This window comes from Lasiodiplodia theobromae (genome assembly GCF_012971845.1).
Source record: "Lasiodiplodia theobromae strain AM2As chromosome Unknown scaffold_35, whole genome shotgun sequence".
NCBI classification, from domain to species: domain Eukaryota; kingdom Fungi; phylum Ascomycota; class Dothideomycetes; order Botryosphaeriales; family Botryosphaeriaceae; genus Lasiodiplodia; species Lasiodiplodia theobromae.
This window is the reverse complement of record NW_023336514.1, coordinates 134,710-159,328: the sequence shown is the minus strand read 5'-3', so window position 1 is coordinate 159,328 and position 24,619 is coordinate 134,710. Positions and strand designations below refer to the sequence as shown.

Here is a 24,619-nt window from a genome sequence, read left to right as displayed (position 1 = left end):
GTCTGCCAAGGTGTTTCTGCAGGGCTATTTTGGGAATGTGGACTTCTTTTCTGGGTCTTTTGTTACTGTGCGATGGCTATACAGTCCCCTCTCGCAGCCGATGGCTAGCGTGGATTCATGGGTAGCTGAAGCTATCGTCCGGATGTGTATGTAGAATTTTTAATTCGACATTCTCGTCCGGTCGTGATGACATTGAGATTTTTGGCCAAGTAGTCGCCGTAGTCTTGATAGACTCGGTATTCCATCAGCATGAATGCTGAATTCTTCAGCTGGTCATGAACTTGTTCCCATTGACCTCTCGCATACTTCATATTGACCTCGAGATTCTTAAGGGCTTGTTTGCGTTCCTTTTTGTCCAATTTCTTCGAGGGCTTCAGCAGCTCCCGAGCGTTGCGCTTAATCTTGGAGAAAAACTGGACGGTCGCCGGCGATATCTTTCGCGCCTTTTGTTTTCCGAGGTGGAACATGTTGTCGCAGTGCTGTATGATGGACTCGAGGTGCGTCTTGCTATCGGTGGCAGTGGGTGGTGGAGGGATCGGAGCTTGGTGACGGGGTCGCTTCGGGCGTTGGCGCGGTACGGTCAGTGTAACGCCGTCTTCGTCTGGGAGCTCGAAGTCGGTGTCCTGACGGGAGCTGTCAGGGCGATCCATTTTTAACGGGCGCTGAAGAAAATTGGACGCTGGTACCGAGCGGTGCAAACTTTGATCAGGGGCAAAAAGGTACTGGTCAAAACTTGTCGGTGGAACGTACAGATCTCGTCAGCGGACTCATGAAAACTGGCAGGTAGCCAGTCTGTCGTAACTGCCTCTACTTTGCAGCGCAGCGCGAACTTTACACAGCCTTAATTATACGTCATGGCGGCAGGTCGTTCTTTCCTCCACCACTGGAGCCGTATGTCTCCAAGATCCCAACAAATCACTCGCCGAGATGCAGCTGCGCCAGCGGTGCCGCCTACGATGAAGGCGATGACTGTCACAATCAAATTTAGATATTGTTGCAGATATCACGGAGTTAGCTTAGTCATCGGCGGAGGATAAGGACTCGCCGCCTGGCGACCCTCCCTCTCGCCAACAACACGAATCCACAAGCATTTCACAAAGAGCGCATGCTTAGCCGGAGGATCATCCACTGCACGGATACTAAACTGCATTTCGAATGCGCCACAAGTCCTCCAAGAAATGAGTGTGGGGAAGAGGTCTCATTTGAACCACTCTCAGATCGCCAAAGGAGCAAAATCTCCCTCAAAATGGACTTCCACCTCAGCACTACCGTCATCAATGATCTTTTGTATCGGTTTGTAGAGCTCTACTCCGGCCTTGCTATATCACGACCAGAGACAGATCGGCTTGTGGCGGCATTGGGGATAGCTCAAGTGTTCCAAGATATTCTCGAAATGAGGGGAGTGCTAGCTAGTCCCTTCTCCGGGGTGATTTGCGTAGTCAGTGGAGCGCCCGGGTACGCAGCAGCCGGATTACTGCAACAGGACCTATGTCATGGACTGTTGTGGCAGCAAAAGGAACAAAACCGCGTCATCAAGATCTCCAACTGCGGAGCTCCCACGTGGTCTTGGGCTTCGTACATGATGCCAGTCAAATGGCATAACCAACAACATGATACGTATGAAGCTTGTAGGATTACTCGGGTGGAAATCCGTGCGCGTTTTGATCTTGCATGTGCTGATGAGCCCATATTCAGCTCTTCTTCCAACACCGGCCGGCACGAGATGTCTATTCAAGAGTTCAGAATGTTATGGTATGAAACTAGACTCCTTCGCCCAAGAGGCGTTCTGTCTGTCACAAAAAAGGCCCTTCAAGTCTTGATCATCACAGGAAAGCCAAAAAGAGTACTGGTAGGCCGAGGGTTTCCCGATGGTCATATATCTGACGAAATCCTGGAAGCAGCAGGCCATCCACCATTTTGCGCATCTGCGCTTTGCAGATACATTCAAGGATCAGGGACAGAACAATACAACACTGGATGGGGCTCCTTTGAGCGAATGATGGTAGAGGACAATCCATCCATACCCCCGTACCAGGAAGGCGATGAGATATACGCTTTCCATATATCAACTTCAAAACGTGTATCTAGTGGGGTATATTACCGGAAATTTGGCTTCTCTCACATCGTCGACAAAGTAATCTTCCCGAAGAAGATAGAAGGGATGAGGTTTGAAAGAATCGGGGTGGGGGGACTTTTCCAGCAAGCCTATTTTGCGGGTGTGAAATATCGAGAGATTCAACTGGCCTGATTAGGACCGCGCAACGCATGGCTCTAACAATGTATTAGCTCCATTTTAATTCATGCGTGTCTACAAATCTCCCCCTCCACCGCACCTTTGCCAAGCATGATGTCCAACGTTTCCATCAAGTCCTTCATCAAATCATCCACGACCTCCAGCCCAACACTTGCCCCAATCATCTCACCATGAGTCCCCAGCTCCTCGAGCCTCTCCTTACGGGGCCTTTGATGCATCATCACCGCCATTTCCTCGCACAAGCTCTCGACGCCGCCCAAGCTCTCCGCCAGCGCGAATAGCCTCAGCCACTTGCACACCTCCCCCGTCTTCGCAGCGCCGTTCCTCACCCTGAACGCCACCACCCTGCCGCGCAAGCCTCCGCAGTGCTGCCACACCGCGATCGCGCGCTGTAGGTGGGCGTCCAGGCCCGGGTCGGCGGCGGCGAGCACGTGCGGCGAGCGGGCGAGGACGCGGGCACGGGCGGGACGGTGACGGGGCTGGTGAGGGGCTTGTGGAAGAAGAAGGACAAGGCGGGCGGCGGCGGCGGCGGCGGCGTGATCGTTGTTTTCGTAGACGTAGATCCTAAGGGGTCGGTCGTCGCGCTTCCGGAGAGCTCGGACGGGGAGATGTGCGAATGAGGGGATAGGCTACGACGTCGTGCCAGCGGCGCTGAATCGCAGCGCGCCGGACCTGGATGGTGAGTTCGTTTCAGGTTGCGGGCCGGCTAGTGCGCCAACCAAGGCTTGCTGTGCGGTGGGATCGTCAGATGCCACTTTTGCTGCCCTGAGGTAGATTATGGAGTAATAGTTGGGACGAACTTGTTGAGCATTGCAGGAGAAAACAAATGAGCTTGTGTTATTAGAGCATTTTAAGCACATGATCGGAGAAAGACCAACGACTGACAATATTGGCATCATTGACGTCCGGAAGAACTGTATCTTCAAGGCCAAACCCTCCTTCAATCTAACTGGCACGTAGCTATGTCTGTGAACTGCCCAAGGAATGAGATTTGACTTCAAAGCTCAGTGAAAGGAACCTGCCATTACATCAGCCATGCCGCGAAAAGGACCATCGTTGAAAGCCACATGAACGGCCAGAGCCGCTTGAATGCGGCCCGCTGTATCCATGCCCAGGCAATGAACTCATACAACATGTGCTCCAGCATGGCTCGTAGGCAGAGGGTGAGGCCTACTGTGGCCATCACGGCTCGACTACAGTAAACTTGGAGTGTGCCATAACGATCATCTCCGACGTGTTTCACCACCCGTAATAGCTTCCATTTGACCTGGGTGAACCGCTCGCGCATAGACTGCTTAGGAGTTTCCAGTTGAGACTCGTCAAGTCCAACAAGGTCTGCCAAGCGATTGAGGATACCAGAGACGTCCTCCGGGCGATCTTTGCAAGCCGTGTGGAAATACTCCATCTCCCTTGCCATTGCAGCCAGTTTGGTCTGACAAGTTGAGCCGCCTGAAAGTGCCAATTCAAGGATCGTGTAGCTCAAGACGTCTTGAAACTGGGACATTTCTCGCTCCTCAAATGCCATCCGCCGAATCCGCTTGCGCTTTGATGCCCCTAGGTGCCGATCCTCCCAGCGAGAAACAGGGTCTAAGAGACTTAGCGAATCCGGCATTGGCACAACGAAGTGACGGGGGTGTTTGGCGTCCAGATGTATTTTTGCCCGGTGAAGACCCGCTCTCAGCGATGCATCGTAGTCCTCAAAATTATTGGCTGCGATGGCCATCAAGAGGACTACATCCGCTCTTCCAAGGTCAATACTCCACGCGAGTGCAGTTCGCTGATCATCGTACGGTAAGAAGGATGGTCCTGCATAGTCCAAACTCGCTCCCAAATAGAGCAATCTTGGTACAGCAACAAGTTCTTCGCCTCTGGAAATTGTCGCCACTAGAAGTTCAGGACCTAAGAAAAGCCATCGATGGTAGGGTGGATGGCAGTAACTTCCCAAACCCCTCTTATAAAGCTCCTTTGCAGAGAAATCCATCAGGTCAGATTGGTAGAGGAGATTGCTTCGGCCATACTTCGAGTCGTACACATGGTTAACGCGATAGTTAAACGAGTCGTACGCATAGTTGACACGAGAGTAACGGTAGACCATCGAGAATACGGATTCATTTTCTTTTGGTGGTTGGAGTAGAATAGTGTTGAGTAACTCTTGCTGTTTCTCGAAGTCAATGGCTTTTCCAGTCATTGATGGGTAGACAGGTATCATGATGTCTTGAACCGGTAATTGAAAACTTTTCGCCTTGAGTTCCTGAATTACAGGGAAGTTCCGAGCTTGGACGGCGACTTGATAAAGGGAGATGGGGTCGTCAGGATCATTGTTTGCAACCGTGTTGGGGTCATGACCGGCATCAAAGAATGGTCGTAAGCATTTCGCAGTGCAGCAGGCATAGACCATGCGGAGGAAGTTTTGCCTCATCGTATGGCTTGCAGCAAGGACCTCGTCCACAGTAGTGTTGTAATCCAGATAGTCCTTTCCCGTAACGCGCCTCAAAGTTGCAGGAAAATGATCGCCGGACTCGTCGAGATGATACAAGTGTGACTGAATAGCAGCCCCAAACCGTGAATCCTCATGATTCAGTGCAGAGAGCCACCATTTGTCGATCGTATCTAGTTCCTCGAATCCCATTGAGTCTAGACAAGGACAGACATGCTGCATGAAGAATCGGTAACCCTCGTCGTCTGGTGGGACAAGCATGGTCGGCCACTCATGAGGCCCTCCTAGGAAGCTGTCCGTAAAGTACTGCATTGGCAAGGTTTCCCAGGTACCGCGATTACACACGAGCATAGCCTTCGACGGCTGATCTTTTCGATATGCGTAGCGGAGGTCAACAGTATTGGCAAAGCTGGAGGATTCAGACAGAGTTTTGAAGCGAAAACAAAAGTCTGTTACACGGTCACCGATACCGCTGAATGATGCAAATCCGCCGAAATCCGGTCTTGTTAGCTATCAACGGCGAGCAATAAGTTAAGGCATTACCGATTACTGGAAATGGTGCCATACATACCAAGTAGTTTGTGCAAATTAGATCGAGATATTCAAGGGAGCAAGAAGATGCAAGGATACTTCCAAGTTGGAGAAGATCTGCCCTTTCAAGCGAGTTAAACAACTCTTCCGGAAACATACTTGGTACCCTCCGCTGAACGCGTTGCCATGTTGGTGAACTGTTTGCGGCAATCGAGAAGAAGTGCTCGACCGAGAAAATGCCATCCAACATCCATAGCTTCGGCTTAAACCGGAAGGCGACGCAATGAATTTGTGCATTCTCAGACATGCCGGTATGTCCACCTTTCGAATTCTCTACAACAAGCGTTCCAATGGGCAAGTCAAATATCTGGACGTTCCAGCGTGGCAGCCAGTCCCGTCGCTGTGTCGCAGAAACTCGTGTCCTACAGCTTCCACGATGACAGGCACTGGACTCCCCTTTACTAGACGGTTGAACGCGGCGCAAGCTGACATGCGTTGCAAGAACATGGTTTCGGACTGTCTCAACCGCTTGGCTGACTTTGTCAAATCTCGCGTTGATAATTGGTTCGAAAGATTCAAAATTTCTCCGTATCTCGCGCACTAGTGCTGTTTGTATGTCGTCGATACTGGTTGATATGCTCTGCGTACGCGTGTCGATGGTGTGAAGTGTTGTTTGCGCTTCATGTAGCTTCCAGCTTTGAGAAGTCAGGCCACTGTGAACTATGATCGGATGTAGGCACGTACCTATCAAGATATCCTTGTATTCTATCAAGCTCTTTGATGTTGTTCTCGATCGAAGTTTCATACTTTGCAATCTCGTCGCTCGAGAGTACCGTCTTCAGCCTTGCGCTAAATTTAGAGCCATTTGATGTGGCCTGTATGTGTAGAACTTTCAATCGGTCCGCGAGCTCCTCTAACGCTGTGAGATCCGCCATGATATCATTCATGTTGGAATTCCACCATGTCCGTAAATTTGGTGGTAATTCGTCATCGCGCATTTGAATGACGAAGGCGTGGACCGCAGAAAGCAATTCTTCAAGCCGTTTGACCTTTCGACAGAGCTCTAGGATACTTTCTGGCGCAATCTTCATCTGACGGGTGAGTCTAGACAGAGCGGTATAGCTCTTGAAACCGATCTCGATCAGGGTCGCAAGGCTGGCAGCCAGCCCTACCCCAGTTGAGACGGGATCCATTGCGGGTTCGCACAAAGTTGATGAAGACAAGACTGAAGGAAGGAAGAAAGAAAGAAATAAATAAAGACGGGACAATGACGGAAGCTACATTATGGGCGTTCATATCTCATCCGGTACTGGGCAGTGCAAGTTGTAAGACAGATGCAAGGTAAGCAGCCCCAAATTGCGACATCCAATCTAAGCCGTCCGCCAAGCTTGCGTTCGAGGCTGTGCCGCCAAACGACACAGCCGAAAAGTGACTGGCGTTGCTGCGCCTGCAACCGAGTCGAGAGAGCCAGTAGAAGAAGCCGAATGCCTGCATCACATGCTGAGGTGGAAATAATCGCCCAGTCCGACTGCCTGCAATCTAGCAGTACGCGACCCTAGTAAGGCAATACTTCCGGCGCCGCCTGCCACCCACAACCTCAACTTTGACGGAACTATGCTGCCAGTGCAAAGTGGCTCATCGAGAGAGTGCGGGCACAAGCCCCACCTCTGAGTGCAAAAGAAAAGATTGGGCTTCAAGGGTACAATCTCAACGAATGCCATCTTATATTTCGATTAAGTCGTGCAAAAGCCAACTTGTCGCAGACCGAGGAGTAGGATAAGCTTTCGTGGTACGAGGAAGATAAATCAGTGAAGAAAAATGCTGGGGAACGCAACGTTAAATTGCCTGGTAATGGGTTCAGAGACAGCGCTGTCAAAGTGTAACTGAACACACCAATTTCAGATGTGGGCAACTGAAGCTATCGTCCGGACGTGTATGTAGAGTTTTTATTTCGACATTTTCGTCTGGACGATAGCTTTAGCTACGTATGAAATAAGAGTTCGTTGTCATTTCAGAGACGCGGGACCCTGGAAATGAACGCAAAGCGGATGCACTTAGTATCTACTCTACAATATCATTCTCATAAATGCAATGAAGAACGCACCATTGTATGGCAGCATATGAATCATTGGATGACGAATATTGTTTCAAGGCAATGATTATAGATGATTATAGTTTCGGTACAGACAGTAAATAACGCACTATTCGCCTTTGCTAATCTTACACTTACCGCAGTTCATTTCCAGCTTCCCTAATCTGCCTAAGCTGAGCACGACCAACTGTCCTTCGAGTCCTCACTTCCAGAGCCATCATACTTCGCCTTCTGTGGATAGGGGCAGAGAATCCTTTCCAGAACATTCCCGTTAGCGTCGGCATCGCTCGTTGCCTCCAGCACCGTTGGTACGATGCCCTTCTCAACCCAATCAACTAAGCTGTAAAACGTGTGGTCCGGCAGTGCGCCTGCGCCGCCGGAGCAGTGGCCCACGCCCGGTGCTTCAAAGAACCGGAAGTAATCCTTGACGTCTGAGTCCCCGGCCATGACGGCGTCGTAGTAGTGTCTTGTGTTTCCGAAAGGGATGATTTGATCAGCCTGTTTAGCTAGTCAGCATCAAATATACAGATAGTGTTACGGTGACAGATGATCAGAGTGAAGGCGTGGGTTGGTAGCGATGAGATGAAGTGAGCCTCACCAGTCCATGATAAGTGATCATCTTGCCCCCAGCATTGCGGAAGGCGGTAAGGTTGCTGTCATTGGTCCCGATGATTGAAGTGTACTCTCTGACTGCAGCATGATACACGTCCAAGTACTGCTCTCTTGTCATGTTCGAGTAGTCAAAGTCCGGGTCCTTCATGACAAAGTAGGACATCCAATCCGTAAACAAAGCCTGCGGTGCTCCAGTGCACGTGCCGTTTGCACACGACGTACCGCCCACGCCGTCAAACCTGGTCATGTTTGCCTGGTGGCCAGGCATGTACCACGGGGCGGTCCCGTTCGTGCCCGTCCAGACTGCATCCGCCGCAACGGCAGCAGCCTCCGTAATCAAGAGAGTTTGGTTGGTGTCGGCGCAGGTGATTGAAGTGCCGACCATGGTGTACGGATCAAACGTGCAGCCGTCGATGTCCGAAATGACACCATCGACAACCCCATCGAGCCCATCGCACGCATCAATAGCAGCAGTCGTGAGAGCGTCCAATTCGCACGGGTGCGGATACTCGCCGAACTCGTTCAAGACCTGCTGAACCCAGAAGTCTCCAACAAGGAACTCATTCCAGTTGAACGCCGGCGCCGACGCGTGTATGCCATCGAACAGCGTCGGGTAGCGCTGCGCCAGCATCATGCCCTGGCGGCCGCCCTGCGAACACCCGCTCCAGTACGAGTACTCCGCCTCTTTCCCGTAGAAGCTGCGGACGACATCCTTCGCGATGACCGTGCCGTCAGCCAGACCGCGCGATGCGAAATCCTCAAGGACGTAGAGGTTCGCGTTGCCGGGACTCAGCAGCGCCCAGTCTTGTGCGTCCTCGCTCGGCAGCCCGCCGTTGATCGTGACGCCGGCGTAGCCTTCGATGACGGCGCCGGCCATGCCCATGTTGGACAGCGGGAACATCCCTGCGACCATCCCACCGCCGCCGATGGCTTGCAGGCGCCCGTTCCATGTTGCGGTTGGCAGCCAGATGTTGGTGAGGAGCGTGTCGTTGCGGCCGGGGTGGGTGTGGGCGACGGTGACGTTGCAGAAGTTGAGGTCGGTGCCGGTGAGGGTTGGGTGGCCGAAGAAATAGTCTCTGCGGACGGTCGTGGAGTAGTTCTGGACGAGGTTCGCCTCCACGGAGAGGATTTCTGCGCCAAAGAAGGGTGATACGGAAAGCGCGGCGGTTGAGCAATTAAGCGCGGAAGAGATGCTGCCACTGAGTGCCATTGTGATAGGTGAAACGAGTGTGGGACAGAGTGATTAGGGAATGAAAGAATGAAGACGATGTTGTGGATATTGTAGGGGTTTAAAAGGCAGTTTAATAGGGGTAAGAAAAGTACCAGTGGTGTAGGTGATCTCGTATTTCACCGTTCTCGTACATTCGTGTTCGTAGCTAATATACAACTGACAATGAAGGGTTCCAACTATGACCCTTTCGGTATCACCCTCTTGTTTACTAGACAGAAGAGATGGATTTCCGCGTATTCGTTTGTTAGGATTTGATATACGCGTAGAGCATAGTGTTGATCCGGTTATTTGTCCGGAATGCGGATACGGATACGCGTATATTGAAAGATCCCGTTGAAAAGCCCTTTATGCACAGCCTACTCTTTCTTGCATTTAATTTACACTTTTGTAGAATCAAATCATCACACGAAACCTATATACGAGATATTGTCCTTCCACGTGCAAGTGTAGGTACATTAACGTCATCTGGTCTTGACTTTGCCAGGATTTTCCCAGTGTGAAAAGAAAACTTTTGGTTTCAGCAACTGATACATCTCCCAATGCAAATCCACGCCTGAGAAGACATTCAGGCTCTAATTCTGTGATCCGACAGGAACGTAGCCTCCGCACAGTCTCACGGTGAGTATGGTGCTACAAACCTCATAAACTTTCTTTGTGAGCTTATGATCAAGAGTTGGTTTCATGAAGATTCCAAACTCTGGAATAATGTTCAGTGTTTTCTTTGACGGAGCAGATTCGGGTTGAATATTAGGCAACGTGGGATGTGCGATTAAGTGGTAAGCTATGTTACATGAATATCTGTACTAGCTCCAACGCTGCAAAATAAAGCCCCTAGGTTACACCATCATGCTCAATTCCCACCAAGCACAACGCTCATTAGCTGCGATATCGGTGGTCTTGACGATGCCACTAGTATCAAAATTGATAGCAACAGCTTCCGACCCATACACCTCCATATCAGGGACGCCCGACACACTGGTGGTTGGCTTCCCAGTGGTAATGAAGGAGATGATGTAATCCTGCAGCGCGTCCGCGATAGTCGAATTCGCCACGGCCACGGACCCGTACCAGGTATAAGAGTAGTCGGACCCGTGAATGGCTGGCTGGACGGCGAAGTTGTAGGCATAGGAATTATTAGCATAAGCAGAAGCCAAGGCCCCGGCATTGCAGTTAATGATGGAGTCAGCTACGGTGCGAGATGCGCGAGCCGAAGTGTTGTTGTAGAAAGACGTGTTGTAGACGGGCGGATACAACGTGTCTTCGATGTAGGCCCGCACATCGACGGCGGTTTCGGGGAAATAGCCGGAGAGGAAGGCGTTGTAGTCTGTCAGGTTGGTGGGAACGAAGCCGTAGCCTTCGCTTTCCGTGTGGCCGACTATGAGACTGACGTTGGGGTTGAATTGGCCGTGGATGAGAAGTTGCTTGGCGTCTGCGGTGATGAGGTCGCCGTCGACAGATGGTCCGTAGATGTACTGGCCGAGTGGAGCGGCCGAGATTGCTTGCGAGTTCGCTTCCAGCAGTTGTTCAGATGACAGGGCACGGAGTTCAGCAAGGGAGGTGACGTTCGCGGCGCTGAGGAAGTCTTGGAACGTGGTCTCGAGGTAGTGGGAAGACTGCGAGGTCATGATCCAGGCCGGAGACTGGGGAATAGCCCTTTGGAATGGAACAGTAGCTTTGCCACCGTATGCCTATAGTAATGAGCGAAAATCTATAGCTTAGTGCTTGGGATTGCTTACGGTAACGTGGTGCACAATAGATCCGGCACCGGCAGACTCGCCCATGACAGTAACTTGGTCTTTGTCGCCGCCGAAGAGATGGATGTGTTGTTGAACCCACTCCAGAGCCATGCGTTGATCAAGCAGACCTGCATTCGCGGTGCCATCCTTCTGGAACGAAGGGCCCGCCAACCATCCGAGGGCGCCCAGTCGGTAGTTTATTCCAACAACGATCATGTTGTCCGAGCTCTTAGCAAGCAGGTAAGACGGATCGCTGAAGTAAATCTTGGACCCAACGACATATCCGCCGCCGTGGATGTGCACAAGGACTGGAGCGGAGCTGTTGCTCTCGAAGACCTTCTTCGGCACGACCACGTCGAGTAAGAGGCAGTCTTCAGTTTCCATGGGGTCGCGTCCCGTCGAACCAGTGCCAGCGACAACACCTGGTACTGCGGGACTCAAGGCCAGCCATGCCGGTGTTCCCTGCGGACATATACCTCCCCGCTTACCATCGTTGAGGACGGAACGGTTGACGGAAGGGAGCTGTGGAGATCTGAACCGGAGATCTCCAAGGGGAGGCTCGGCGTAGGGAATGTTCGAAAAGTTGTAGTAGTTTCCACCCTATTGAAGGAGGTTAGTCGAATCAAGGATAGAGCCTTCACTCGTGCAGACCTTGATGGCAGATCCCTGATGTAGTGCGTAGCCAAGATCAACAATTGGTGCCGAGGTGTTTTGCGCCTGCACGAGGCCAAAAGTAAAAGCGAGTGTCTTCAGAAGAAATTGAACATGCATCTCGATTGAGCTCCGTGAGATAATGAACGGAAGAAATGAGTGATTTGCCTTTCCAAGCTCAAACTGACTTGTCAGTATATTTATAAGGAGTATGTCTGTGTAGTAAGCCGGTGTAGTAACTACCGCACGCCCCTAAAAGCTCTCGTTTTAGCTCGTGTTCATTTTCACCGTATATCATGAACTGAGAACCACAAATCGCTCGGCCACTTGGGCGCCTACACAATTTGAGCCTTTCACTGACGATCATTTATCAAATTCACCAAGATATTCTCATATCGAGTTCGCTCAGGTCGCCAACTCTGCATAACTTCATAAGTCGCCCCCAGCGACCCGCACCGTTTGCATTTGTCATTCTTGCATCTCGTTTATTGCATTGCTTAATAGTATTATATACGAGACTTCGGAGAATATGAGTAAGCATAGTTCTATTATCCATATCTTGAATATGTGTACGTGTATCAGGGTCCGAGAGGCCGTCGAAGATATGCCTTGGTGGGGGGTTTGCCTGATGAATCCCTTAATATGTCGGTGCTGACGAGACAGTCGAATACGGCGAGATTTCCTATGCCCTGTTCAGGTCTATTTCCCTTCGAGAAGAGCGGTGAAAGACCGATCAGGATGATAGAGTTAAAAGCGATGTATGAGAGAAAGACGGATACGCGTATACGCGTACTCGCTTGAAAGTCCGCACTAACCGGTGGACGTTGCAGTCGAAGGTTTGCGCAAGGTATAGTAGGGCCCCATAATAGGGGATGTTCTTGTCCAATGGATGATGTGATAGGCCGGAACCGCTGGAATCGGTGAGTGAGAGGGTGGGGCTGGATGGATCCTGTCGGGGTGTCGGATGAGGCTAGTGAGATGTAGAGAGTGTGTGATGGCCATGCAACCACAAGTTAGTCCATTTTAATACTTTCAATGCGCACTGAGATTGTGTTTGTTCTATATCGTGGAAAAAATTGGGGAGACAAGCGGCGAGAGTTATTCCGCGTGGTACATTTACTAAGACGTGCCGCTGTCCTTTACCATACATCATTTCGTATACCAATTTCTTCGTTTCAGTGTCAAACATGTAGCTGACCTCTTTTTTGAAGCCCTCATTGCAAATCTATACTGTACCAGTGAGAGTTAACGCAACATTAGTTATTACGCTGATACTCCAAAGTGCAATCAGTCCCCAGCCAACTCTCTTATCCATACGCCAGTTATTGAACGGCACGACAAAGAGCAGGCCAACCAGAACCATTAAAAGTGTCGCACCACTAATTAGCAACGTCGCTGAAACGTTAAGGGCATACGATCCGCGTGGAATGAGAAATCCCGGAGAACCTTTCGGCATATCCTTGAAGATGGTGAACAGACCACCGATACCAATGCCAAGGAGGATGTTTAACATTGGACCTCCAAGGGAAGCACTCATAGCCATGACTGGAAGACCACGGCGGGCAACGCTGGTGTTGGCGATGAGGTCGTTGGACGAGTTCCCCACCGCAAATACAGTCAATCCCAACAGAGCGTCGCTCACATCCAGTATGACACCAAATGTGACCAGCACGCCAACAAGCTCCGACGCAATCATGGATATCCAAGCGACGGACAGAATGAATCCGAACAAGCAGAGCGGCCCCCGGGAAGCAGGTGGTAAGGACGAGGATGTCGTTCGGAGTAGAACTGCCAAACAAACGAATGAGAAGAAGATGGAAGGGAGGAAGTATCGAAATAGGTCCTGCCAGTTGAAGGCGTTGGAGAAATTTGCCCAGATGAGGGCGGCCAAAAAGAGAGGCCCCAGTACGAGCTGAATGCAAACGAGCATGCGACTGCATTCTTCATGGGACGCAACTGGCAATTCCACTTTCACCGGGATGACCGGGCTGCTAGGAGGGATATCAACGGCCCCAAGAGAGATGGTTTCCATATCATCTCTGTCCTGAGATATTGGTGTTGGCTCGCCCGCAGCAGTTGCATCCTGCCCCGGTGCTTGTACTTCATTCTCGATGAAGACTTCCGTTGATTGCTCCACCTCGATGATATCCGGATGCGACTCCCATGACGGAATTGTCAAAAGCAGGATATAGCACATGGGTAACATGAGGCCTCCTGCAAATTTCCCCCAGATGCTCCTCCACCGAGATGTTTTTGAGTCAATGCCTCCGCTCTTATCTCGATCTTCATGTCTTTCTATGGCTGCGGTATCGTCTGGGCTTGTGATTGCTTGATCCTGTGGGTGTACGGCATCGTCTAGAGTGGATGACAATTGGTCTTGATGAGACCATGCACTGTCGCGCTGCAGCAGAGCAGTAGTCTCATGTGTCACTTCGTCATCTCCGAGGCAGCAATTGGACTCTGTGTCCAAAGGAACTTTGTCACTTTGGCGCCGTGACACGTACCAATGCCAGGAGACAACGAAAACAACATAAAAGACATAGTAGGCCACCAGGCTTCCACACTCCCAAGCTTGCAGCTCACCATCGGCGATGAAGGCTATCGTCATAGTAGCCGCAACAGCAAAAAATCCAACGTCTCGGGTGAAACTCATCCTGGAGACAGAGAATGGGTGGATAATTGCAACGGATCCTATGACCACAGCCTCGATGAATGAAGCTGCACCAAGCAATTCTCCGATGGCAAGGCTGCCATTGTGAGATGTCATGGCGGCAAATGTGGAGAAAAGATCGGAGCTTCCGTTACCGAATGCGAAAAGCGTGACGCCTGCTAGCGTTTCGCTCATTCCCAACGTATGGGCGATGGTGCGCAGATTCGGGGAGAGAAACTCTTCTGCTACGATTGCCATGGTCCTGAAGAGGACTCCAAGCCACAAGGCCAGCAAGGCGAAAGCGAAGAGCCGTATGCTACGTGGCAGGCAATAGTACAGCCTCAGATAAGGGATCAGGCTTGCATTCTTCTGGCCGCACTCGGCGCGGACAAAGAGGCATTGATCAGGAGCAGAATGAAGCAGATGGCATCTTCAGCATCGTCAGATCTCCAATCCGAAGCTTTGAAGCACGGCACATACCTGTCCTCTTCGAACGGACTGACGGATGTAACATCCAGTGGCACGTTGTGCACGGACGCGATTCCCATCAAAACCACGATTAGCAATAATATCGGCCACAGTCGAATCGCCGCATTTCGGAACCGGGTTCGATATGTATGAAAATTACGCATCGTGGGCAACGGACGTATCGATGCGTGGTGTGTCTGGACTGTTGAGAAAATCCTTCAGTCCAGTGCGAGATCAGTACAGCGCAGTCGTCGCGACCGGCTCGAGGTGACGTGTACAGCCAAGCTCGGAATAGGCGCAGCAGTATTCGTACTCGGATAAGAATGCGATCGGATACCTAGGATAATGCTATTTTATCATCGGACCAACTATCCATGTCCGGCTAGCTTGTGCGATGATTGATTCTTAATATCGCGTTTATTTCAACCTCCATAGTTTGTCAATGTTGTCTTTAATCACAGAAAAGGCCTTCACACTGCTTGTCGGTTGACACCGAAGAGAAAAACTGACCACCGAGCCAAAGGTATTTTGGCCAATTACAAATGGCCGTACTGAGATGTCTTTCAGTGTATGTGAAGGTGGCGCTGTCTTTTCGCAAAGATTCTCAAGAAAATAAATCATGGGACTCGGAGGAAACGGACCTCCAACATCCCGTACACCATTCGCCTTAATCCGAACTAGTGAGTCGTCGGCCCCGACGCCGGTTCGTTCGGGTCTCCGAGACACCGAAACACCGACATCCCCCGCCTATGTTTCGCTGAGGCGATGCTGCAGACAGCGTGATCCATGGAATAGAGCCGGCTCTTATATATAAGTTCTAAATCCCACATTTGGAAGCCTGCTATTTACCATACTTCCCTTGACAAAGTTAAACTCAAAAACAATACATTCAAACCCTATTTCACGATGTCAACAAGCATTCTCGTCGCCCGTGCGATCGGAATCGGCGGTGCCTTCTGGCTCTCTGGTAATTTTTACCTCTCACACAGCCACCATGAAACTCCTATGCTAACTGAATCATAGGCAACATAGCCGCTCTATCTTTCATCTCCGTACCCGCCCTCAACTTGGCGAAAGGCGACGGGGCCGCCAACGCGGGATCCCTCACGCGACTCTGGCGGTACAACTACGAGCTCGGAAAGGCGCAAAACCCGCCCATTGCCGCTCTGACGGCAGCATCGCTGTCGTTCCTCGCTTGGTCATCTCGTGCCGCACCCATGCCCCTCTACTTGTACGGCGCAGCGGCGGCGCTCACGGTCGGCATCGTCCCATACACTATCGCGACGATGCGCGGCACAAACAACAAGCTTATCAAGAAGTCTGAGGACATTGGCAGGCAAGGCTTGTCGGCGCAAGTTTCGGTAGATGAAGAAAGGGAGGTACAGGAACTGCTCACGAGGTGGACTTGGTTGAACGGCATCAGAAGCATTCTCCCTGCATTGGGAGGCATAGCAGCTTTCCTAGCAGCTACCATCTAGATGACCACTTAATGAAAGTTCTTTGATGTTCTAATTCAGAGTTAGTATAAGGATGTTGCTTCTGAAGAATTCCAGAGCGCTGGTTGTCCATTTGGGAGTTATGAAACAGTTGACTGACAAGCAACATACAATTGATGAATATCATCCACAGATAAATACTATAGAAATCTAGAAACTAGTAATACGTCTAGTTCGTGTTGTCTTTCCCAAGCAGCGCCTTGAACCCTTGCAAAAGGTCATCCCTCAAATCTTCCCAATTCTCAACACCAATCGAGAAGCGAAGCACCCGCGGATCGATGCTGGGATCGCTAATCTTCCTCCACTCCACCAAACTCTCTACCCCACCCAAGCTTGTCGCATGATGAAACAGCTTCAACTTGCTCGGCAACTTCCTCGCGAGATCCTCATCCTTCATCCACAACGCAAACACCGGACCGAACCCATTAGGCATCTGCACCTTGAGCCACTCAAAGTCGTCCTTTTGCAGACTCGCATGCTGAATACGGTGCACAACGCTGGCCGTGACAAACGCCGCCGAGTCCTCCGATGCGCCATCAGACGACTTGCCGTTGGCCATCTCATCCAACCAAGCCACCAAAGCCTCCGCATTGCGACTCTGCATCTTAACGCGAAGATCAAGCGTGCGCATGCTCCTCAGCCCCAGCCAGCCCTCCAAGCTCCCCAGCACCGACCCCAAAAACATGCGCTCAGTCCACATCCCCTCAAACCACTCCTTCCGACTATGCGGCACCACCACAACGCCGCACAGCATATCGCTATGGCCGCCCAAATACTTCGTCCCCGAATGCATCACACAATCCGCCCCCAACTCCAGCGGATCCTGCAGCGTCGGCGGGCCAAACGTGCTGTCGACAGTCAGATACGCGCCACGTTTGTGCGCCCTCTCCGCATACGCCTTGATATTCAGCGCCTCCCCGTACGGATTGATCGGCGTCTCGATGTGCACGACGTCGCCCGCTCCCAAGCCGGCCTCATCCCACGCCTTCTCGTCCTCCAGGTCCACGACGCGCAGCCCGTACAGCTTCTTGAGCAATTCGAGGACGCCGTGGCACCCGTGGTAGCCCGCGCGGTCGCCGTGTCCGATGGCGACGACGGACGGGCGGAGGTAGACCATCATGGCGTGGAAGGCGGCGAGGCCGCTGGCGTAGGTGAGGGCATGGCCTTTTGTGACGGCAGAGAGAACGGCTTCGAGGCGCGTGGTGTTGGGCTCTGCGACGCGAGAATAGACGAAGGACTGGCCCCCGGAGGTAGGCGGAGAGGAGAGGAGTTCATCCGGGTTGTTGGAGTAACGAAACGTCGTCGACACGTGAAGCGGCGGCGCGATGTCGATGCTTGTGGCGAAGGGGTCGTCGCCGTGGATGGCTAGTGTTGAGGGGTGGTGGTGGTGGTGGTGGTCGGAAGGCATGGTGATTGGGGGAGGAGGAGGAGGAGGAGGACACTGGCCAATTGATCTGCAGAACCTACGGATCGTTTGGTGTCTTATACCTTGGTGGCAGCAGAGGAACCTTCAGGTGCATGCTGTAATCGGGGTCGGTTACTAGCGGCATAACGGTCACACTAAGTAGCCGACGGGCAGGATCTTCGATCGCCTGTACCGCCACAACTCTGTTTCTTATGCTACATTTCCTCGGTGGTGGTGACCCTGCGCTCCAGATTATACTAATGAGTAGAACGGTTTTGCTCTGTCGGCGATAATAACTAAAACTATTGACACATTTGACACATTGAATTTGGCCTGATTGGTGGGCTAATTTTGAGGATTGCCAGACGCGTCATAGCCCGCAGCTATCAGTCCAATCGGACATGACTACTTTGACGCCGGCTATTTTTAAGTCCACAGACCAGACCGTCCGTTCGAATCATGTTTAGTGATATAAACCAGCTGCTCGTCGGCTACCCGCAAGATTCTTTGTAAGAATTTGCGGCCGCAGCGACTATCACTTTTTTTTGGAGCTCTTACTCCACCCCTACAGCTATAGTGTTTTCACCTCAGAGATTCGCTGTCGGTGCACAGCACTGTTGTGTCAAGCCATCAACTTGGAATATCAAAGGCCGCACTTATCCAGGATACAATGACTCACAATCTTCAAGCCACGACGTCTTCATTGTCAAAAGCCATCCACGTCGGCTAATTCAAAAATGACTCACTCACCACCTCAATCCTGTTGATCGTCGCGCGACAGGTTGTGCCCCTCCTGCATTTTCATTGGCCGATACCGACTTGAAACGCATCGCCCATTTTTTGTATGGATTTACTTTGCTTATGTCACTTTTATTTGTGCATTTCTCTCATTCGCAACATATGTCTACGCCGTTTGATGCTCCGACATAGGCGCCTCGACAACTGGTAAGTAAAAGGGGTAATTACCGACTATGAAAAAAATGTTAAATACATAAGCGCTCAATCCGCATAGTAAGATATTAGAACCATTCAGCAAACAACAAAAGACAAGTAATCACAGATAGAAACATAGAGATAAATTTGTGGTTAGCTTGCAATCATTCCAATGATCGGCAATCATCGATGACTGGACAAAATGATAATATTCGACCCAGTTACTGTATCGTAAATTCCTGGACCGTTGGCCCAGCTTCCGTCGAAGACTCTTCCGCGTCTCGATGCATCATTTCGTGGACGTAAGACTCTCCAACCAAAGCGTACTGACCTGACTCTCCCCCTCGAAGAATAAATGGCACCGTTGCACCTGCGAGCGTACAAACCAGGTCTCCTTCCTGCACACACCCTGGTCCGAGACCAAGGTATCCTTTTGATGTTATGAAAACTTGTCGTTCACAAATCATCGGCAGCATCGCTTCCATAAAGCGCGCTGAATTTCCGTGGTCCATGTTTCCATCACATGCTGCCTCGGATATGCTCGAGACTCCACGTTTCTGAGTGCGCCTACTTCGGCAGCAACCACAAAACATCGGGGCCAGAGCTTTCGTAAAGCGTGTGGCAATCCCATTTCCCTGCGTGTTCTTAACCCCATGTCCCGGCGTGTTCTTAGTTTGGAAGCAATCTTGATTGATGAAAGCGGCGAAATCATCCAGATGCTCCTGTTCTCGTTCAACGAGTGTCCCTTGCCAACTCCTCCCCGCGCATAAAGTCCAGCAGAAGGCCTTTGTCAAGCTCTTCCCATCCGGACGTACATCCGGAGGCAATGCGATGATGGTGTTCCAAATGTCCTGTATCAGGTAGGGGTTAGACCGAAGAGTTGGGATGTCAGGAATCACCCCACAGGTCTTCACAATCTTATCCACCTCCTCGCCATGCACAATAAGCTGTTTGTCTTTGATTGATGCTCGGAATTCCCCGAGGTGGGAGGAAGCAGAGAACTGCTTTGCGCCGAGAACAGCAGGGATGATGGAACGTGGCTTTGATACATCCCACTGAGGCACCCACGTTCCTTTCTGCATTATGTGTCTACCGTGATAGACAGCTGAAAGAACATCCAAGTTCTTCGATGACTCAATGCACCTCTTAGCGAAGTCCCTAAACAGGTCCTCATTGCTGATTGCGTAATCCGGGTCCATGAAGGTCGCACCGTTGTCTCCGTCGACATCAACTGTTGGGATCCCCAGGAGTGCAAAGATTCGGTCGTAGATTTTTGAGGCCTCAAGGCTCTGAGTGAGCATCATCAAGTGGGGGAAAGTTATCTTGTTCTCCGGAGAGTTGGTATCTTTTCCCACAGTGCCGATTTTCCCCAAAGAATACGCCAGGCAGGCGTGATGGACACCAGGGGAAGGCAGTTCCGAAAGTGCCTCGTAACCTTTACCCTGTATCCAGGATGCGGCACAGCCCAGATGCTCCCAGGATATAGTGGCTTCGCCCCACCTGAACTCAGCCTCTTTTGCCAAGACGATCTCTTGAAAGCACCATTTCCTCGAAAACCAGTCTTGTTGAAATAGGACTGATATGGCTTTCCAATGTTCTGACGTTTGTTCAAGGTCCTCGGGCCGTTCGGTGTGGAACATCTCGTAAGCAAAGTCGAATGCCAACGTGGCAACTCCCGAACTGTCCGTGCCAATCCAAACGAGAACCTTGGTGGCTTCCTGGAATATAGAGCGCATAAGGCGGATCTGGAGTCCTTTTTCCTTCTCATCGTCTTGACTGATGCAGATGGAGTCGGCCCAAAGGACACGGGCTTCGGTTGGAGACCGCAACTGGAGAAGGAAATCTGATAGATTCTGCGGGATGTTTAACTCCTTGCCATCACACACAATGTTGGTGCGATCTGTTTCTTTTCCCCAGACGTATGAAAGAGCCTCGTAAGGCGTTACATCATCTGGAGCTCGGTTGTTGATTGTGCACTGCACTGGCTCTGATGATGATCCTGGAAGCAGGGTGAAGGTTCGAAAGGCGTTTGGTGACTCTAAAGGCTTATAGTCGAAAGTTGTTTGCGATTCGCCTTCCATAGAGTCCGTTGGGCGTACTTCATCCATCGTTTCCCGATCAGAGAGTTCGAATGGGGACGTAAGCTCCGTGAAGACTGTAGGATCCAAATGTATTGACAGCTCAGATGTCGGATTTGGAAGATTGTAAAGGGAATGGGTTGAAAATGAGACTCGTGGGATAAAGGGGTTGTAACTTTGGTTGGGGCGGGTGCGGGAAGTTCTGCCTTCCCATCAAACTATTTTTTGACGATATCAAGCATCCGTACAAGGAAGTATATTTGATAGAATCGCGAGGTTGGGCTAGGCTGAAACTTTATAAAGGGGATAATGAATAAAAGGAGAAAAGAGTGGACACCTGGGAAAGCGATCAGCCGGCATAAAGATCATCCGGCTTAAGCGACCGGGATCCGTGTCCTGGTCCACAACGAGCAACAGTAATGAGGTTATTTCGATTCCGCTACGTGCTTGGCTCTGACACAATGACTGGTGTGAGGTTGACATGTCACTCACACCCTGATGTGCTTGGCAACCGTATCAAATGAGGGATCCTTTCTCATTAGCTGCCAGTATAATTGACCCGGTGACCTTAGCCGATATTTTTCTCATCAAAACGCCCAAGTATATCAAAGCTCTGAAAGAGGCCGAAGAAGAAACGAAGTCTTTGTAAGATGTATTGCAGGACCTCTCCGAAGTCCTACAATATTGCATTTGGCACTATCTTCCGCGTGTACTCATTTGAATCCGCACACACTGCTCTTGTCTGCTTGATTCAATAATTGATTAACGCAACGTGTCTAGCGGTAAAGAAGCTCTTGTCCCAACGTCAGTTGCTAGTAGCCACCGGTGGCTATTTCTTCTACAGTCGACAGCTGACGTTTTCCCATCAATCTTATCCATACCTTACATTAGCAACATGTAAAAGGTAGCCCACAATATAGTCCCTTCTTCTTCGTGGTATCTTAATTTCCAGTCCTCGAATCAATTTTACCACTTAGGAGTTCATATCGTAATGATCATTGAGAAATATATTGATATATACTGATTCCACCGCTTTCCATCCCAGTACTCAAAGACTCGCCTTCTGCGGCCCATAATAATCCCTATTCTCCAACTCAAAATCCCCACCCGCCGGCAACGCCAACTCCTCCAACGTCCCCTCCTTTCCACTCCTCACATCTCCCGCCAACCTCTCAAAATTCTCCTCCGCATCCTTCCTCGCATCGAAATCCAGCACCCACGCCTGCCTCGGCACCGATACTATCCCCGGATTCTCCCTGAACAATTCCGACTCGAAGTCCAGGAAGTGGTAGTCATCCCTTACCGACACCGAACTCATATGGATGACATGCGACCGATTGAACCGCACGCGCTCGAACACACGTAACGCAAGCGGCACGTCCCCACCCGCTTTGTCAAGACACACGGCTAACACGACGCCGTCCTCGACGGCCTGGCACGCGCCCTGCGCCGACGTTGGCAGGTGGCAATGCGCAGCATCCCCGATGACGCAGCTGCGGAAGGAGGGGCTGAGCCAGGTTTTCAGCGGATCGCGCCAGACCAGCTTGTAGTCGACGAGTTTCTCTGGTGGCGTCTGCCGCACGATTTCTTTGCAGGTTGGCTCGAAGTGCGCGGCGTCGAGGTAGGCGAGGGCGTCGGTGATGTTGCCGGGGTAGGACCAGGATTCACCGATGTCTTCGTCGTCCTGGGGGCGGATGGTCAGCCCGGCAGGTGGACGGAGGGGAGAGGGGGAGATAGATGGTATACCTTGTGCGTGAAGACCCAGCCGATGTCCTTGCCTTCTTTCCACGAATACACGAACATGTGCAGGTGCGACCCCACCCACAACCGCGCCACATTCGGGCTCTTCCGGCAGAACGGGGCCATGAGCGGGTTCTCGCGGTGCTCGTCGGTGAGGTTGTAGTAGGCGCGGTAGATGGCGTAGCCGGAGTTGACCTTCGACTCGGGCAGCCCGAGCACCTGTTCGCGGGCTAGCGACTTGGGGCCGTCCGCGGCAACAACCACATCACCAAGTATCTCTTCTCCAGACGCAACGAGCACGCCCAGCTTCTCGTCCGAGTCGAGGTACTGCACTACTTTTTGCCCGAACCGCATCTCGACGCCGATCTCCTCAGCGTAGTCGCAAATGATCTGGTGCATCTCGCCGCGGTGGCCGGCGAGCAGTCGGTAATAGTCTTCGGGCTTCAAGAGGAAGGGTTCGGAGAATAGCAACGTGCCGTCGTACTTGTAGTAGTCCAGTGTGTCCGTGTCGTTGAGGCAGACTTCCATTAGTTTGCGGACGACCTTGCCGTCGGCCCACCGCTCGAAGTGCATGCCGCCGTTGGGCGAGAAGTCCAGGATGTCGCCGTAGTCGCGGCTCGTGGGGTGCGACTCGACGAGGATCGAGTGCATGCCCCGGAGACGGCATTCGATGGCCGCGGTGAGGCCGGCGAATCCAGCACCGACGACGATGACGCGGAGATCACGGAGGTTCTTGGGCCCCATGTTTATGAAGCAAGTAAAAAATGAAAAGTATGGAGGTATTTCTTAACGATCAATCATTTGCTACACAATTGCATTGATATATTTATCGTACACGTGAGAATGATAACATCAGTGCCACACTCTACGGTATCCGCGGCGTCCGATAAACAGAGGGACTAAAACTTCAGGTTTACTTGAAACGGGCTAGATAGCGACGCGGCCAGCGGCAACAATGTGCGGAGCATGGCGGGGCTGGCTGAGCGCGGAATTACTGCCGAACCCCTCCCACTTTTGCGTCACGGCGGCGGACTAATATCTGATTGGCTGGAATGCTCTCGCTATCAGCTCTCCACAACGAGAGCATGCCGAACGGTGCCTGTGATGATTCGCATATTGCAAGTCCAGGTGTAGGCCAATTTTCCAGTGATCGATGCTGCTTCCAATTTTCTCTCAAAATGCTCAACAAACGTTCGCATGAAAGCTCGCTTGCAACTCCCCATCTACATGCCCATGTAGTATCAGGGATCGACAACGCTCTGTCTGAAGATGACCGGGCGGCGCTCGCTGCTATTGGAAAAGCGCAGGTCTACCACCGCAAATTCAACTTCTGGAGTGCTCTCGGCCTTACCGTTTGTATAAGCGGCACCGTAAGTCAAACGCAGACCTGTTCCTTTATGTTAAGATGCTAACTTTTGGAAGTGGGAAGGCATAGTCGCATCGTTTCTGCAAGGATTAGCTCTCGGCGGTCCTGTGGGTCTGCTATACGGCTATGTGTTGACGGCTGTCGCCATGACTTGCGTTGCAGCAGTCATTGCAGAGCTCGCAAGGTAGCTAAAAAAAAAAAAAAAACGCCCAGAGTTCATGCGAAGGATACCAAGACTGATTGAAACAGTGCATGGCCCTCATCAGGTGCTCAGTACCATTGGATCGCCGAGCTGTCCCCGCAGAGACATCGCGCACTCTTCGTAAGTCTTGGCTTTTTAATTCTGGTGATTGATTGCTAATGCTTAATCAGTCCTGGATTGGAGGCTGGCTTACCTACTGTTATGCGTGGCTTGCCACGGCTTCATGTGCGATGGGTGTTGCAGTGCAGGTTCAAGCATATGTCACTCTTGGAAGATCGTCGTATGAGGCCGAAAGGTGGCATGTGTACGTGATCTATGCGTTCACCATCATCGTTTATACTCTCCTGAACGTTTTTGGAGTGAAGCTGCTTCATTCCCTGAATCTTTTTGGTGAGTTTAACCGGAGAGTTCTGGTGAAATCCAACTGACGGTCAGCAGGAATTGGCACACACCTTGGTGGCTATTTGCTTACGATCATCATCATGCTCGTATTTACCAAGGATAAGCACAGTTCCGACTATGTGTTCACCACCTTTCTCAACAGTTCCGGCTGGACCAACGACGGCGTAGCCTTCTGTACCGGCCTGTCAACTCCCATGTTCGGATTCGGCGGCCTGGAGACGGCCGCCCATTTCTCAGAAGAAATCAGACACGTCCGCAAGAGCGTCCCCAGAGCAAGTCCGTACATGAAACAAAGACCCACACTATGCAGTAACGCTAACGGCAACAGTCTTCTG

The 24,619-nt window shown here is 51.4% G+C and overlaps 8 protein-coding genes across 8 annotated transcripts; 1 reads left to right on the top strand and 7 right to left on the bottom strand.

Moving 5' to 3' along the window:
• Positions 1-131: 131 nt before the first annotated feature.
• LTHEOB_9987 (Radical SAM protein) lies at positions 132-650 on the bottom strand (the record flags this gene model as incomplete). The annotated part of the gene is made up of 1 exon (XM_035519634.1): positions 132-650. The coding sequence occupies one exon, from the start codon at positions 648-650 to the stop codon at positions 132-134; it is 519 nt and encodes a 172-aa protein (XP_035368299.1).
• Positions 651-2,298: 1,648 nt separating this feature from the next.
• Positions 2,299-3,065, bottom strand: LTHEOB_9986 (Cystathionine gamma-lyase; the record flags this gene model as incomplete). Its single annotated transcript, XM_035519633.1, has 2 exons — positions 2,299-2,818; positions 3,055-3,065. 2 exons carry the CDS (start codon positions 3,063-3,065, stop codon positions 2,299-2,301), a joined length of 531 nt encoding a protein of 176 aa, XP_035368298.1.
• Positions 3,066-7,482: 4,417 nt separating this feature from the next.
• LTHEOB_9985 (Feruloyl esterase b) lies at positions 7,483-9,136 on the bottom strand (the record flags this gene model as incomplete). The annotated part of the gene is made up of 2 exons (XM_035519632.1): positions 7,483-7,812; positions 7,913-9,136. The coding sequence occupies 2 exons, from the start codon at positions 9,134-9,136 to the stop codon at positions 7,483-7,485; spliced, it is 1,554 nt and encodes a 517-aa protein (XP_035368297.1).
• Positions 9,137-9,993: 857 nt separating this feature from the next.
• Positions 9,994-11,664, bottom strand: LTHEOB_9984 (Carboxylesterase; the record flags this gene model as incomplete). Its single annotated transcript, XM_035519631.1, has 4 exons — positions 9,994-10,845; positions 10,894-11,315; positions 11,382-11,493; positions 11,545-11,664. The coding sequence occupies 4 exons, from the start codon at positions 11,662-11,664 to the stop codon at positions 9,994-9,996; spliced, it is 1,506 nt and encodes a 501-aa protein (XP_035368296.1).
• A 3,904-nt stretch (positions 11,665-15,568) lies between these two features.
• LTHEOB_9983 (uncharacterized protein) lies at positions 15,569-16,140 on the top strand (the record flags this gene model as incomplete). The annotated part of the gene is made up of 2 exons (XM_035519630.1): positions 15,569-15,629; positions 15,686-16,140. The coding sequence occupies 2 exons, from the start codon at positions 15,569-15,571 to the stop codon at positions 16,138-16,140; spliced, it is 516 nt and encodes a 171-aa protein (XP_035368295.1).
• A 187-nt stretch (positions 16,141-16,327) lies between these two features.
• Positions 16,328-17,566, bottom strand: LTHEOB_9982 (Cystathionine gamma-synthase protein; the record flags this gene model as incomplete). The annotated part of the gene is made up of 1 exon (XM_035519629.1): positions 16,328-17,566. One exon carries the CDS (start codon positions 17,564-17,566, stop codon positions 16,328-16,330), a length of 1,239 nt encoding a protein of 412 aa, XP_035368294.1.
• Positions 17,567-19,015: 1,449 nt separating this feature from the next.
• Positions 19,016-20,604, bottom strand: LTHEOB_9981 (Heterokaryon incompatibility protein; the record flags this gene model as incomplete). The annotated part of the gene is made up of 2 exons (XM_035519628.1): positions 19,016-19,063; positions 19,312-20,604. 2 exons carry the CDS (start codon positions 20,602-20,604, stop codon positions 19,016-19,018), a joined length of 1,341 nt encoding a protein of 446 aa, XP_035368293.1.
• A 1,018-nt stretch (positions 20,605-21,622) lies between these two features.
• LTHEOB_9980 (FAD binding domain containing protein) lies at positions 21,623-23,058 on the bottom strand (the record flags this gene model as incomplete). Its single annotated transcript, XM_035519627.1, has 2 exons — positions 21,623-22,258; positions 22,321-23,058. 2 exons carry the CDS (start codon positions 23,056-23,058, stop codon positions 21,623-21,625), a joined length of 1,374 nt encoding a protein of 457 aa, XP_035368292.1.
• Positions 23,059-24,619: the final 1,561 nt, after the last annotated feature.